This window comes from Phalangium opilio, unplaced genomic scaffold (genome assembly GCF_054372755.1).
Source record: "Phalangium opilio isolate 3A_F unplaced genomic scaffold, DU_Popi_V2 ptg000209l_1, whole genome shotgun sequence".
Taxonomy (NCBI): Eukaryota; Metazoa; Arthropoda; class Arachnida; order Opiliones; family Phalangiidae; genus Phalangium; species Phalangium opilio.
In genome coordinates this window covers 1035116-1049404 of record NW_028324217.1, presented here as the reverse complement: position 1 = coordinate 1049404, position 14289 = coordinate 1035116, and the positions used below count along the sequence as shown (strand labels likewise).

Genomic DNA, 14289 nt, shown 5'->3' with positions numbered 1-14289 from the left:
TTAGCTAATGAGCGGCTATGTAATAATTCGTCCGCGATGTTCATGTACATTTTAAGGCATCCATTATTAACTAAGACTATATAGTTCTCGTGTTCAAGAAATACAATTTAAGCTAATTTTAGAACACAATTTATTATTAATCTCAATGTACTGTTAGAGTTAATGATATAGAGTATTAATTCCTTCACCACAATTTCTCAAAATTTCCAAGTCTACTAGTCCACGTAAGATTTGATTGCGGTCTTACTCTTGAAGTATTAACTCTTGCAGACATGTACGAAGATAATCAAATCTTCATTTAGTAGCTCGTGCTGTAGACGTATTGCTTTATTAGAAATTGCAATTTTTGGAAACAGCTTACAGGACGTACTTAACTTAATAACTTTTAACAATAACCACGTCGCGTGTCAAAGTTAGATTAATGAAATGGTTTCTAGATGGGAGTGTCTTAGAACACTTCTAATTGACATTTTCTAGAGTATGGAATTTAATTTGACATAACATTTATTTTGTTTCTAAAGCCAAACACCAGGAGGAGCAGCGGTACCGATTCAAATCCCGCAGTGACTGCTGGGACATCTACTTCCATTTCAAACACTTCTAAGAGAGCCAAGTAAGCTAACCATCTTTACTATTACCACTAGTGGCTAGAAGATGGCAACCTACCCACCATTGAACCCAACCTAAGCCTAACCTAAATAGAAACCTAGCATAAACCTAACCTACCAACCATTGAACCGAACCGAACCCAAGCCTAACCTAAACAGAAACCTAGCCCGAACCCAAGCCTAACCTAAACAGAAACCTAGCCCGAACCCAAGCCTAACCTAAACAGAAACCTAGCCCGAACCCAAGCCTAACCTAAACAGAAACCTAGCCCGAACCCAAGCCTAACCTAAACAGAAACCTAGCCCGAACCCAAGCCTAACCTAAACAGAAACCTAGCCCGAACCCAAGCCTAACCTAAACAGAAACCTAGCCCGAACCCAAGCCTAACCTAAACAGAAACCTAGCCCGAACCCAAGCCTAACCTAAACAGAAACCTAGCCCGAACCCAAGCCTAACCTAAACAGAAACCTAACCCGAACCCAAGCCTAACCTAAACAGAAACCTAGCCCGAACCCAAGCCTAACCTAAACAGAAACCTAGCCCGAACCCAAGCCTAACCTAAACAGAAACCTAGCCCGAACCCAAGCCTAACCTAAACAGAAACCTAGCCCGAACCCAAGCCTAACCTAAACAGAAACCTAGCCCGAACCCAAGCCTAACCTAAACAGAAACCTAGCCCAAACCCAAGCCTAACCTAAACAGAAACCTAGCCCGAACCCAAGCCTAACCTAAACAGAAACCTAGCCCGAACCTAACCTAACCAATACAATGGTGGATCAGGCTCTCGTCTTGTTCTAGATAGTGTCACCATCTGTAGTTTAAATAACCTTAATTTAATCAATTACATGACGTCATCCGTGACGAGGTATAGGACTTAAAATACGTCCCCCAAGTACTTAAATTTTTATGCCACTATCCCTACGTGATCGAAATGAATAAATAGGCTTGGCACTTAGGCCTAAAAAAAGATGGAACATGACTTGACAATATTTTAGGACGGGAAAAATACGTGAACGATTGGGAAGCGTCCCCAGAGCGGAAGCCGAAAGGCTAGTTTCCATGGCAACCAAATTGATAGTTGCCACTGTAAGTTTTTAGTGTTCAACAAACAGTCTTTGAAACACTTAACACACACTGATCGAAACGGAATTGAGCGAGCATAACGCTTTACACTCTTGTTTTGTTAACTCCTGGAACTCACGTTCTTTGCGGAGGAGTTGTGTTTCCGCTACACGATCTCAAAGCACGCACTTGCAACTAACTGTTTTGAGCCACTAATGCACAAGTACATTTGTACAACGTAAACATATATCCCATCAAACAAACACATAAACCAATAAAATAAACATACTTCGTTGTAGGAATGTTTATTTAATGCGCTTTAATGGAAAGCTTGGCCTTTGGAAGTATACACTCGACGATATAACCATAACGATGTCACTAAAACGCATTTTTTTCTGTAAATTTGCATTGAAAACATGCCAGTGCACAAGCAAATGTAATACGATGAAAAAGGGCAAATATTACATATGTTTTGAAACGAAATTTAAATAATTTGAAATCGTCTGATTTCTCTGACAGTTTTTGGCAATAATTTCAAAGATTCCATCGAAACGCCTCGTTGACAAAGTTAATCTTAAATGATTTTCAAATTAGTAGCAAAAGTTAATAGATTAAAACAAAAGTTTACTCCAGTTTAGCTTGCTCGCACCGTGTAATATGCCAATAGAAAAGTGTCGACCCCCTCTGCCACCATAACCTAAACCTTTGATATCAAAAAAGCCCTTTTCTGATTGGTTGATTCTTGTAGTGATTGAGAGGATGATAGTTTGCTTCTCACGATGTCTACAGCCAAAGGTTGCGAACTATGTTTTTATCCATAAACTTTCAGACAAATAGCGATACCTTTAAACACGTAAAATCTATGACGATGTCACTCGTAATTTTCAGCAGACCTCACTCACAATTTAAAAACGTTTTTATTTTATGCTTGTCTGTTATCACTGTAATATTGATCCACAAATTAATTAAACCTAAAACCTTAATTATATTTAGTGTATTTATTTATTTATTTATTTAGGAATCACTTCTTCGGTGTCCAGAAAGTAAATCGAATAATTGCTCTTTAAGCGTACATGTAAGTATTGGCTTGAACTTTGACCTCTAAAACTAGCTAGACCCTACCCCCCCGGCCGTTAAAGTTGAATCATGTTCCGCGGTCTGCCGAACGTCCAGGACTCCAGAACTCCGGGAGACGAGCTAGGCTTCTGGTTTCTGATTGGCTCTAAGATTATGGTGGTCAGATCGCTCCGCGGTCTGCTAGTTTTTCGCCACTCACCACGATCTCTCTCTCTCTCTCTGTCCCGGGCAAGGCTACATTTTGGGCCCTAGTCGTTAATTGTTATTGCTAGAATATTATTTCCTTTATCAAGGTCAGACCCTGGGTGGAGCTCCCATTTTTAAAGCGACTAAGTTATGGGTGTGGAGTTACATCCGTTTAGTCCCGTGCCAAAATCCCCCTCAAGAACAAAGTTGAAATAATAAATGTAGGAGGTTCGCGTTACTTCGAAATATCGGTTCGAATTTATTTAGGGTTATATTAGAAGAGTTCCATGTTCATGTGAGCCTGAGTGACCATTTCGTCATAGATGATCGCGGGTTAGAGCCATGCGCTGCTACCCAACCAATGAAACAACAGTTAGAAACATACCATCAGAATTATCAGGCGTGACGTGTAGAACGTTCTCAAGCCCGATATACCCACAAAACCCGAAATAATAGAAATTAACACGGGAGACATGTCTACACAATGATTCCTAGTGGCTGTATGTATTCACCCTAAGCTTACCTCACTGCATAATTTATGCAAATTTGCGGGTCTTCTTTCAAAGTTCATGGCCCATGCAGCGAGTCTATAACTTATCTCAGAAACCTCCCCACTATTATATCAACCCTGGTTGGTACTGGAGAGTTAAAATCGAACGCTAACGAACAACGTCGTTCAAGGCGGGCGAAACGTGTATGTAGTATGAGAGGCACGGTATTATTTTTAGATTCTCTATGTATAGACAATTTCTACAGTTACGCCACGGTCCAGCCTAGCTAGCTATCAGGGACAAAAAACCCTTTTACTATCTTTTGTGAATGTACCATCAGCGTTAACTTGGAAAAAAGGCTTGGCTGGTTGTTTACGTTAGCTATAGCTCCTTGAAAAGATGTACAGTTTGTTGATGGTCCGACCGACCTTTCTTTGTTCGCTTTGGATAACTCGAGGATGTTACGCTTTTTTCTGTTCGTTTATAGTAAATACTTCTAAAGAAAGGAATTGCGTATAAGTTCATAAGATATGTTCCATAAGTTTGTCACTGGTCATAAACTGGAGCTTGTAATTTTGAAGTGATGCACGTAGGTCAGGGTAAAGCGAAGTACGCCTGGTGAGGCGCTGCTGTCAAATTTGGGCTTAGTAAGTTCAGACTAAATAGGACCTAGATGGAACTTGGTCCTGCATAATTAACCACCACCGAATGTAGCTTGGACTTCAATTGACTCGCTTCCGTCGTTCTCCTTCGAACTAGTTATCTCGAGCTGTAATTAAGTCTCTCAGTAGCATTACGAACTTGTATAGGTAGTGTCATACTTTTAGGACATATCTTATAAACTTATGGTATAACATAGAGAATGCTTTATAGCTTAAGGGTTTATGTTCTCGTGCAACCAAACGTTTATAATGAAAAAGACACGTGTAGAGCGAGTCCCTTTTTTGAACCAACTACACTTTTTAAATACGTAATTTTGAAACTCTTCAACTTTTGAAGTTCGAGTCTTGTTGCATCCGATGGAATTTAAGCGGCTAACCCTAACTTGTAAAAACAAGCAAATAGCTTAATTTATAACGAATAAAATAAACCTAACAAGATTTGGACCATTAGCGAAAGGTCCGCGTAATAAATGTATGTACTTCTTGGAAACGAAATGAATGTGCAGTACGTTGAAGGCATTTTTAAATTAGCCATAAAATCGTCATGCTAGCCCAGGGTCGTAAAGGTTCGCGATAGGAGTAGTGTAATGTCGCGAAAGCCCTTGGAAATTAAGGAAACCCTTTGAAAAGGGTTACCGCCCCTTTTTTTGGTGCGGGTACCTTACATAAAAGGGTACGTGTTGTCGAAACCCGGTGGCAATTATGAGCAAGATGATTTCGCAGTCTATGGGTGTGTTAAGCCTAGCTTAAAAATGAAAGATGTAAAGGTAAAAATTGAAAGTAAATTAACCATGAAAATATTAATTAATTGCCTCTTAATTTAATGTTAAAAATAGTACTATTAAACGTATTTATGTTACGGTTTTGCAACTTAGGTAATTGAAGGTATTGATAACTTTAGTTTAATTTGCTTCTGTGTAGGTTATACCATAAAGTTAAATGGCGAAAGGGTTGAACTAGAGTTTTGGGGTGGACAGAGAGAGGGGGGGACCAGGGGAGAGGAACTAAAAATGGTCAGTTTTGGCCATTCGTTTAGTTGGTGACTAGCCAGGTAGCCGTAACGGAACGGGTGTTAGAGAAGGTAGCCGATGACGTCCGTTGTAGGCGTCCGGTTGCTGCTGCGGTTGGTTTTTTCCGACGGGACTAGTAAGCGATACGAAAGCCAAGACCGGACGTTTGTAAGGGAGGGTTCGCCCCTACGATACCTTCCGTTATGAGCGCGTAAATATTAAGGTTCCGAGCGAATGGGCTGCGGACCCGTTACAAGCCAAAACAGGGTACAAATTGCCGTCAATAATCAGAATGCACTGGCTGATCGCGAGGTAAATGCGCCAATGAATTCAAACCTTCTTGGGTTATTTATATTTGCGCTAAACTGGATTTGATTTTTTTTTGTAACTATCTTCATTTTAATTTATAACTAGTTAGTTTTTTGGGGTTGTTTGAGTTTTTTTGGTGATTTGTTAAATTATGTATCCGTTGATGAAGAAACGTCATCGATACGATTCCCTACGGAGTGAATTGAAATGTTGCGGACTTTTAGCTAAAGTGAAAATGTTTCATTTGTGTTTTCTCGGACAGAGGGTCGGTGCCTTGCCATTGGTTGATAGTGATAGTCGATGGAAAAGGAGCGACGAGCTCCAAGTGGAAAAGGTATTTACAAAAAGTTGCTTATTTGTTTGTTCTTTATGATTACACAGTCGCAATTCGTTTCACTGCACGGTTGCTATCAGTAATCCTAGGAGGAAGTTCAAATTAGAAGTTGTTTGGTGCATGTTGAGTTCTTCTCGAGGGCGGCTGGAACCGAGACGAACCCCTAGCCATTGAGCCTTAATGATTAACCTTTGATTATGCATAGTTTTATTGAAATTGAATGTTTAATTAGTTTCTAAAGAACAACATCGTGTAGATTGTGGGGTTTGTCCAAGGACTACTCAGTGGTCGGTGTCTAGATAGACAGGAAACTGTTCGCTGCTTAGAGTCCCTTAAGCAACTGGGGGAGCTTAACGAGTTAGAAATATTTTTTAAGTAATTTGAGAAAAACTTGGACATATTTTATAGATTTCTTTGAATGGTAGTGCCTCAGGTAAAGATCCACCATGGGAGCATCAAACAAACAGAAGGTGAGAGTGTGTGTCCCCCAGAGTTATTGGCCTTCCCCATTTCACGCTGTACTTCATTACTGATAGAATTATTTCGAGCTCGAGAAGTTACTCTCAAATTGCCAATAGCCATCTTAAACAGTCGCCGGGGCATCGCCTGGTCGGTACTGGTCAGCAGCATAGACAAGTATCCAGTTCGCGTCGTAGTCGGTCGTCGCGGGCTCTGGCACCTCTCGCGCAGTTGATCTCGGGTTCTTCCTCCGCCGCCACCGTTAGTCCGCTGCCCCGAATCAAACCCATATCCGCCGGATCCCGTAAAGTGCCTCCCACCTCTCCTTATACCTCGAATGTCTCGGCGGACTCCAACGAGGATTCGGTGGTTGGCAAGCCAACGTCCCACCGAAGGAAAACACACAACAAACTGCGAGATAAAACTGCTCAAACTGAAATGAGGATACCGGACTGTGTAAGAGGTAAGTACTTTTTGAAGTTCAACACAATTGTAGGGAACTTGTTTCTAAAATGATCGCGTCGCAGGACATTGGTGCGTTGACGAAGATCAAAGGTTTCGAGACTTATCGAATGAGAGATGGTTAGAGGATACTTGGAAAAGATCTCGAAACAAAGGTAAGTTTCCCCTCGGTAATTTTCAAGTACTTTTTGACCTGCCTTGTTGAAAGGTATCGTTGCTTTGCAGCGATAGAATCACCACCGCCCCCCGATCCTCAGGAGCCAACTTCTCCCCTCAACGAGACTAGCATGGTCGTTTTCGAGCAAAAATTCAAAAAACAAACGATGGACAAAACTACCAATACAACTTGTAGGAACAACAGCGACACGGCTTACAGCGAAACGTCGCTGACGTCGGGAACCGAAACGGGACTAGACAGCGCGTGCGGGGGCTGTTCGGACTGCGAAGGCCTCGCCGACAGCGAGGAAGAACTGTTGAAAAAAGACGACAGACATAATTCGAACGAATCCATAGTACCGAGACCACCGGAACGTTGCCTTGACGTAGACGTAGATCAAATAATTTCCCAGCATTCACCGGGGGTCGTGTCTTCGAAAAGCGGAGGCGCACCCGATACGCGTTCCCTCGAAGAGGATAGCGCCTTCGCCACGGACGGTTCCTCCTTAGACGGTGGCGAAACCGCCACCTTGAGGCACGCCAGCCTCTTAGGCAAGAAAACCCCGTCGCGGTACGTCGGGGAGTGCGCGATTAATTACCAGTTACTTAGGACAGAAAGCCAATCTAAAGACAAGGACACTACCGATAGTAGTACGAAACGCGGCTCTAGCGAAGAGGAGGAAACTGAATCCGGAAGTAAAACAACTTCCGACGTCTTCGACGAAGACGAAACGGAAGCTGAGGATGAGGAAGATAGTTCCGCTTCGTCAACTTCCAGCGCTGAAGATGAAACGTTGTCTTCCGGTTCCACTTGTAGTTGCGATGATTGTAGAGCCAACGCGGCTACCGAACGCCTACGGGACAGAGACTCCGAGTAAGTACTTCGAATCAATCATTCATACTTACGGTACACTTGCTTATCTTTTCTCGTCTTAACAGAAGCGACACGGAAAACGTCACCGATGACGTGTCGGATGATGACGAGTGTCACGCGTGTCGCGTGGAAAACGAAGGGTGTTGTTCGCACTCTTCATCGACGGCCTCTATCCTGGCGGAATCGGCCATTACGCCGCGGCAAAAACGCGCTTTGTCGCCGGAAGTGATTATCAGAAATCCGCTGATTAACGCGTTACAGGACGAAGAAGAGAGGGAAAAACGACGTCTCGAACACGCTTCCCAACAAATGGTACAAGCTACGGTTCCCGAGACACCTAGCAACGTCAATCTTCCGGAAACTCCTCGTTCCGAAGCGCAATCCGACGAGTTATGTAGCGTCATTGTTACTAGCGCCAACTGTGATATTAACAATCAACCCGGGACGTCAACTGCGGAGACGAATTATCTGAAACCTGAATTTTCAGTAGCCGATATCATGCATAAATCCAAGGTAAATCTAATTTATACATTACTAACAATTTCATCACGCAAGTAATAGAATTGTACTACTATTTCCAATCTACCTTCGAGACTTATTTTATCTTTTAAAATCGTGTTAAGATTTCTTGTCAAAAACCTCAGCATCCATATTGTCCTTTGGGAAAGGATGCGAATCTTTTTCATTGACAATATGGATCTCAGAGTTTTTCGACTGTTGTGACCTGTCGTCATTTAAACTGAAGTTATTATAGACAATCTATTCAATATCTTTCTCTCTCATGCGTCTGCAATTCGCGATCTTCTAAGAAGCTGAAAGCTTTCTCTTATACTTTTCACCTCTTTCAACTGTTGGAGATACGCAAGCACCTTCATGGTCTTTGCAATTAAACTTAAGCCTAATTAACTACGACGATACTAATACTTGTTTATGATTTCTAAAAAATTAAAAACAAACCAAAAAAAAAGAAAATGAATAGCGATTCCTGGATCAATGTCCTTTCTTTACTTCAGCCCCTGAGAAAGGGTCTGGTATGTGATGACGAAACAGATGACGAAGAAAGTTATCAACAACTATCCGAAGAGGAGTTTGTAGCTAGATTAAGCATACACGAGGCTGCCCGTTGTGGGGATCTTCATGTCGTTAAACTGCTCCTGAAAAGTGACTTCAAAAGAATGGAGTAAGTAAACAATTCAAACAAACCTAATCAGTTTTAACCAAATTTGAATGTTTAGAACTGTCGATGAACGGGGTTGGACACCGATTCATTTGGCAGCGGCCAACGGTCATACGGAAGTCGTGAGCTTTTTGGCGAAGGAAGGCGCTCATATGGCGGCGCTTGACCCTAGTGGCTACACTGGAATTCATATCGCGGCGATGAACGGTCATCTCGAATGTGTCGAAGTTTTTTTAGAGAATGGAATTGACGTGGATACCGTTACAGCCGATGGTTTCACGCCTTTACATTTAGCCGCGCTAAAGTAAGCTACACTTCATCACGTACCACTTGAAAGTATCAAATTGTAATTACGTTGTTGATGCGCAGTGATTTCGCTGAGATTTGCAAGTTACTTCTTTCATGGGGTGCCAGTATGAGTCGGCAAGACGCCTTGGGTCGTACCGTAACGGACATGGCGGAGGAATACAGTTTAGTCGGTGTTGGGAAATTATTGGAGAGCTTCCATCAACATCTAGAGAGTTTTAAAAGCGTCATGAAAATGTTGTCCAATAAACAGTAAGTACCAATCAATCGATGAAGTACTTGTTGTGTTCGTAATTAATTTTATAGGGGACAGTTAAAAAATAAATTGTCAGATTACGACTGGTCAAGAGATTATAGTTTAAACTCTTCATATGGCATTGTTTTATAATTTTTTCTAGCCCTAGGAAACTTCTTCAACCATTTTGAACAATAAACATAATTTTATAGCCAATCATTTCAACAATTAAAATAATTTTGAATTTTTCAACAATTTGGAAATTGAATCACTTGACTATATTTTGAAAATGTTCTGAGAAATCATGATATCTTAAATAAGGACACAATATTTCATTCTTCATTCATTTAATCTTAATTTGGGTAATATAATTAAATTAACTATATATGTCTTCGGAAATCATCACTGCTTTTGTATAAATTAACACGTTTAGTGTCGATGTTAATTTCAACTTGTTTATAAACAAAGTATTTAATTAATTTAATTGCGTTTTTAATTAAAACAGAAGTCCGGAGAATTCGAGTTCCAGACTGCCAAGAGACATTCTCAAGATGATTACAACAATCGCCACAGCCGAAGACAGTTCGTGACAATGACCTACATAATTTGAACTGAATCGCCTCTACATTCCAAGTGACTCCACTGATCTCGGCCCAGCCTAAAAACACCTAATATATTAATTATTTATTTGAACTCATCGGCATATCAAAGACCAACCATATCAGGTAGTTATCATTTTAACCGTGATACGTTATTATTATTGTTATTTATTATTTTAACTTAAAAGCAATATAACTCGTTAAAACCATTTATTATTAACGGGGCTCTTCACGAATAACTGTGATTGGCTAAATAAAATTCACGCGAAATTAAATCACGAATATGATTGGTAAATAACGAAACGCGTGCGCGGATTCATTCACGTGAAACAAATCGCAGTGCTAAATATATATGTCCAAATTTCAGCACCGTATATTAGCTAATTATTCACGAGATCACGTGATTTCTATGCACTTATAGACACCGCCTTTATCTTCGTGTTGATTGGTCACAAACTTGTTGAGTGATATTTGTGACTTCGCAACACTTTAGCAAACACGATTTAAATTGAAGCATAAGTTCATAATATGTTCCATAAGTTCCTGGTCAGACTCTGCAAAATTAGGGCTTAGTACAGACTAAATAGGAGAAGATGGACTGCAAAATTAACCACCGAGTGTAGGACTTCAACTGACTCGCTTCCGTCGTTCTCGAGCTAGCTCTCACTTGTATTGGTATAGTGTCAGACTTATGGAACATATCACTTATAAACTTATGGTTGAAGTACTGTTTTTTCACGCCTTAACGTGAGTTCTAATGCACTTATAGTCACACTAGCCTTTATCTTCGCGTTGATTGGTCACAAAATGATATTTGTGACTTATCAACGACAATCACGTAGATTTGATAGTTCAAGTTGAAGTTGCAAATCACTAGAATAACATTAAATACGCTTCGCGAGTGAGTGAGAATTGAGTAATAGTTAAAAACCGCGTCACGCGTCACGTCTTTCGAATGTGTGTGATAAAAACCGAATTGCATTTTGACGCTGTACAAGGTGCTAACGATTTATGATGTTTGCAAAAATAGCTTTTGAGAAAAATTTAAAGACGCTATACCTAAACACAGTTCGGTCCAATAATGTGATGAAAACCAAAATTCACGAAGAAAAAAATTAATTGAAATTAAATAAATTGAAAAATCGCTTAATTTGTGAAGAGCTCCGTTCGCACTTGGTCCAAACCAGAAATCAAACAAATCGAAAATAAACGACTAATTTAAACCAATCCTGACGTGCCTAATCTTAAAAAGGTATAATTAAATAAAGCCTATTAAATGTGATTTAAAACATAATTACTAACATTAATAATTAGTGTACTTAATATAAATGTAGTAATTAAATCTCAACTCAAAATTGTACAAATACCAAAATTTAAAAAAAAACTCCCGTGATCTTTAACCAAAAAACAGACAAACCATTTAAGAAAACAATATCGAATCCTGAATTGTTAAATGGACTGTTATACTAATTAACCTTACTAATTAATACTAATTGCTTATTTAATTTCAATGAATGAATGAATTAATGAATGAATTTTCGCAAACAATAATAACAAAACCAAAATAACCCCGTTAAAATTTGGTGGGTGATAAACGGAATTCACCAAAACTGATGTTAAAGGTGCTTTATATATCTTTACCTTAAGTGACCTTCGTAAATAATTAAAAACTTAATCAAAAATTATCATATTTCAAAAATATTTCCTAAAAAACGTAAATAAATGCACCATTTAAAAGAAATAATAATAAAATTTAATATAGTACTATATTACCAAGAAGCAATTGATTTGTGAGTAGAGAGAAGGTTCGTGAGATTTCTATGCGTGCGACAATGTAGGCGGAGCTTCGTAGGTAACCAATTAGAATGTACAGACTGAAATTTATTTATTCTTGGTAATATATTCACCCCACTTGTAAATTTTTCACACTTATTCGAATTAAGATAAATAGAATTAAAAGTTATTTTTTTTCTCGGAATTGTAAATACATTTAAATTTAAATATGAATCTTAATTGTAAATACTTAAAAATTCCTTAATTTTTTGGCCTTATATTTCCAACAAAAAAGTGATTCATTTTTTAAGTCAAATACATATCATATATAATGTTAATTAATGACAAAACTAATTAAGCAATCTAACTTATAAACTTCTCAAAAGCACTCACTATCTTGACCAATGGTCAATTGACAATTTCCCTCCAAAATAACTACCTATTATTTGATATTTTCTCCCAACTTATACGAATCTACTGTAGAAAGAAATTCTTGATTGGAGTTGACCGAAGAATTGTTAATTGTATTTTTAATTAAATTTGGGGAAAAATAGATGTTAGGATATTTCGCATTTCAAACTAATTAATAATTGTTGAATATGTTTAATATATAATAAAATGATCCGTTTGTTATTTCATAAACTATATTTAATTTTTTTGTTTTAAAAATATTTTACAGGAACTACTACTGTGCTCATTAAGTACGTATTTAGCCTACTTAGAACTCGAGTTTCTAAGGATGACGTGTCGAAAGCCAAGGAACTTTGGAAAACTATGGTAAGTTTGCAGGGAAATTAAAAGCTAAACTGCTGGGTAATTAAATGATCAAAATTCTGGGTAATTAAATGATCAAAATTCTGGGTAATTAAATGATCAAAATTCTGGGTAATTAAATGATCAAAATTCTGGGTAATTAAATGATCAAAATTCAGGGTAATTAAATGATCAAAATTCAGGGTAATTAAATGATCAAAATTCTGGGTAATTAAATGATCAAAATTCTGGGTAATTAAATGATCAAAATTCTGGGTAATTAAATGATCAAAATTCTGGGTAATTAAATGATCAAAATTCTGGGTAATTAAATGATCAAAATTCTGGGTAATTAAATGATCAAAATTCTGGGTAATTAAATGATCAAAATTCTGGGTAATTAAATGATCAAAATTCTGGGTAATTAAATGATTAAAATTCTGGGTAATAATAGCTCAAATGCTGATAATAATAGCTCAAATTCTGGGTAATTAAATGATCAAAATTCTGGGTAATTAAATGATCAAAATTCTGGGTAATTAAATGATCAAAATTCTGGGTAATTTAAAGCTCAAAACCCTGGATAATAATAGCTCAAAATTCCGGGTAATTAAAAGTTTAAAATCATTTCTTCAGTAGCTGGCCAACATTTCAAAAAAAAAAAAACCTCCAAAATTAAGTTTTAAATACTTACTTAAAACATTGGATCATACAAGATATTCAACCTGATATCTTCCCATTGAAAAAAATCCTGGCGTCGCGTATCTTTACGGTTGACAAGTGTAATTGATAACTAACATTGCGTGATATTGCATAATCAAAATTAAGCACAGTTCCTTATACCAACCAAGTTTTATAACCAAATTTTCATAGGAAACCCGCAGCTGTTACGAGATATTACTGAAGATTACACGTAGCTAGTATAGTTGATTAATCTCAATGACCTTGAAATTATTTCCTTAAAGTCACCTGAATTCTACTTTAACTTCACATTAACCCGTTGAAGCTTCAGGTATCCTAACACGTAAGTACTATAATTTTAATTAATTTGCATCAGATTTAAATTTTAAAACAGTTTTTAATATAGACTGAGTTAATTAGTTTTAATTACATTTAGAAAATAATGAGAGGCGTAACCCTACTTCTGTTTTCTTTGGTGTTCGCCATGATGGTGCTAAACGCCCTCTCGGGTAATTACTAAACCTAATTAAATGGAGCGGTCTATTTAATTCGTGATGGTGTTGTAATTAACTAAATTAATTTTAGCCGCGTTATCGGATAATTTGGAATTAATTCAATCACGTGTTCGAAGAGGTTGTGACCTTTGGTGCGATGAACCTTACGTCTTAAGACACTGCGAATGCGTCTTGGAATAAAGATTAATTAATATTTTAACTTAATTAAATCTTGTCAACTTGCGTTGTAATTTAATTTGATTTAAATTAAATAACCACCATATGATTAAGACATTGCGCCATTTTTATCAAATCTCACGTAGCACGTGATCTAGTTGGCTATGCAAGACGGTAATGCGTTACGCGATAGGTCAAAGGTACAAATTTCATATAAATCTATGAAACCTGAAACTAATTTAAATTTTAAAATCATTCGGAGGTATTTCATGGATAGGTCTTATAATTAGTGATAAAAAAATCACTTCACCCTCCCTTTAAGAAATAATTTCAGAGTTATTTAGTTTATTTTTGGATCCACCATTTTATTTATTTATTTATTTATTTTTAGTTCTATATATAT

At 37.9% G+C, this 14289-nt stretch overlaps 1 protein-coding gene and 1 long non-coding RNA gene across 5 annotated transcripts; both read left to right on the top strand.

The window, feature by feature from the left end:
- The first annotated feature begins 166 nt into the window (after window positions 1-166).
- Window positions 167-12423, top strand: LOC149618177 (uncharacterized). 4 transcript variants are annotated; one of them, XM_089855824.1, is made up of 13 exons: window positions 167-613; window positions 1605-1695; window positions 2690-2746; window positions 5669-5740; window positions 6149-6210; window positions 6277-6662; window positions 6727-6816; window positions 6887-7691; window positions 7757-8204; window positions 8660-8871; window positions 8927-9172; window positions 9238-9426; window positions 9915-12423. In XM_089855824.1, the coding sequence occupies exons 2-13, from the start codon at window positions 1669-1671 to the stop codon at window positions 9997-9999; spliced, it is 2679 nt and encodes an 892-aa protein (XP_089711950.1). In that variant the 5' UTR covers window positions 167-613; window positions 1605-1668; the 3' UTR covers window positions 10000-12423. The 4 variants fall into 4 exon arrangements, with proteins under 4 accessions (XP_089711950.1, XP_089711951.1, XP_089711949.1 ...); XM_089855825.1 differs by lacking the exons at window positions 167-613; window positions 1605-1695; window positions 2690-2746 and adding an exon at window positions 5133-5409; XM_089855823.1 differs by lacking the exons at window positions 167-613; window positions 1605-1695; window positions 2690-2746 and having other exon boundaries at window positions 5442-5740.
- An 896-nt stretch (window positions 12424-13319) lies between these two features.
- LOC149618176 (uncharacterized) lies at window positions 13320-14001 on the top strand. Its single transcript, XR_016375538.1, has 3 exons — window positions 13320-13558; window positions 13652-13724; window positions 13801-14001. It is a non-coding gene; the product is annotated as an uncharacterized LOC149618176 (long non-coding RNA).
- The last annotated feature ends 288 nt before the right edge of the window (window positions 14002-14289 follow it).

Excerpts from the sequence above, each read along its gene's own strand:
- LOC149618177 (XM_089855823.1), top strand. The coding sequence starts at position 5,558 with ATGTATCCGTTGATGAAGAAACGTCATCGATACGATTCCCTACGGAGT. Across the intron at positions 8,205-8,659 it reads ATATCATGCATAAATCCAAG|AAAATGAATAGCGATTCCTG; the intron begins GTAAATCTAATT and ends CCAAAAAAAAAG. Across the intron at positions 9,173-9,237 it reads TTACATTTAGCCGCGCTAAA|TGATTTCGCTGAGATTTGCA; the intron begins GTAAGCTACACT and ends GTTGATGCGCAG.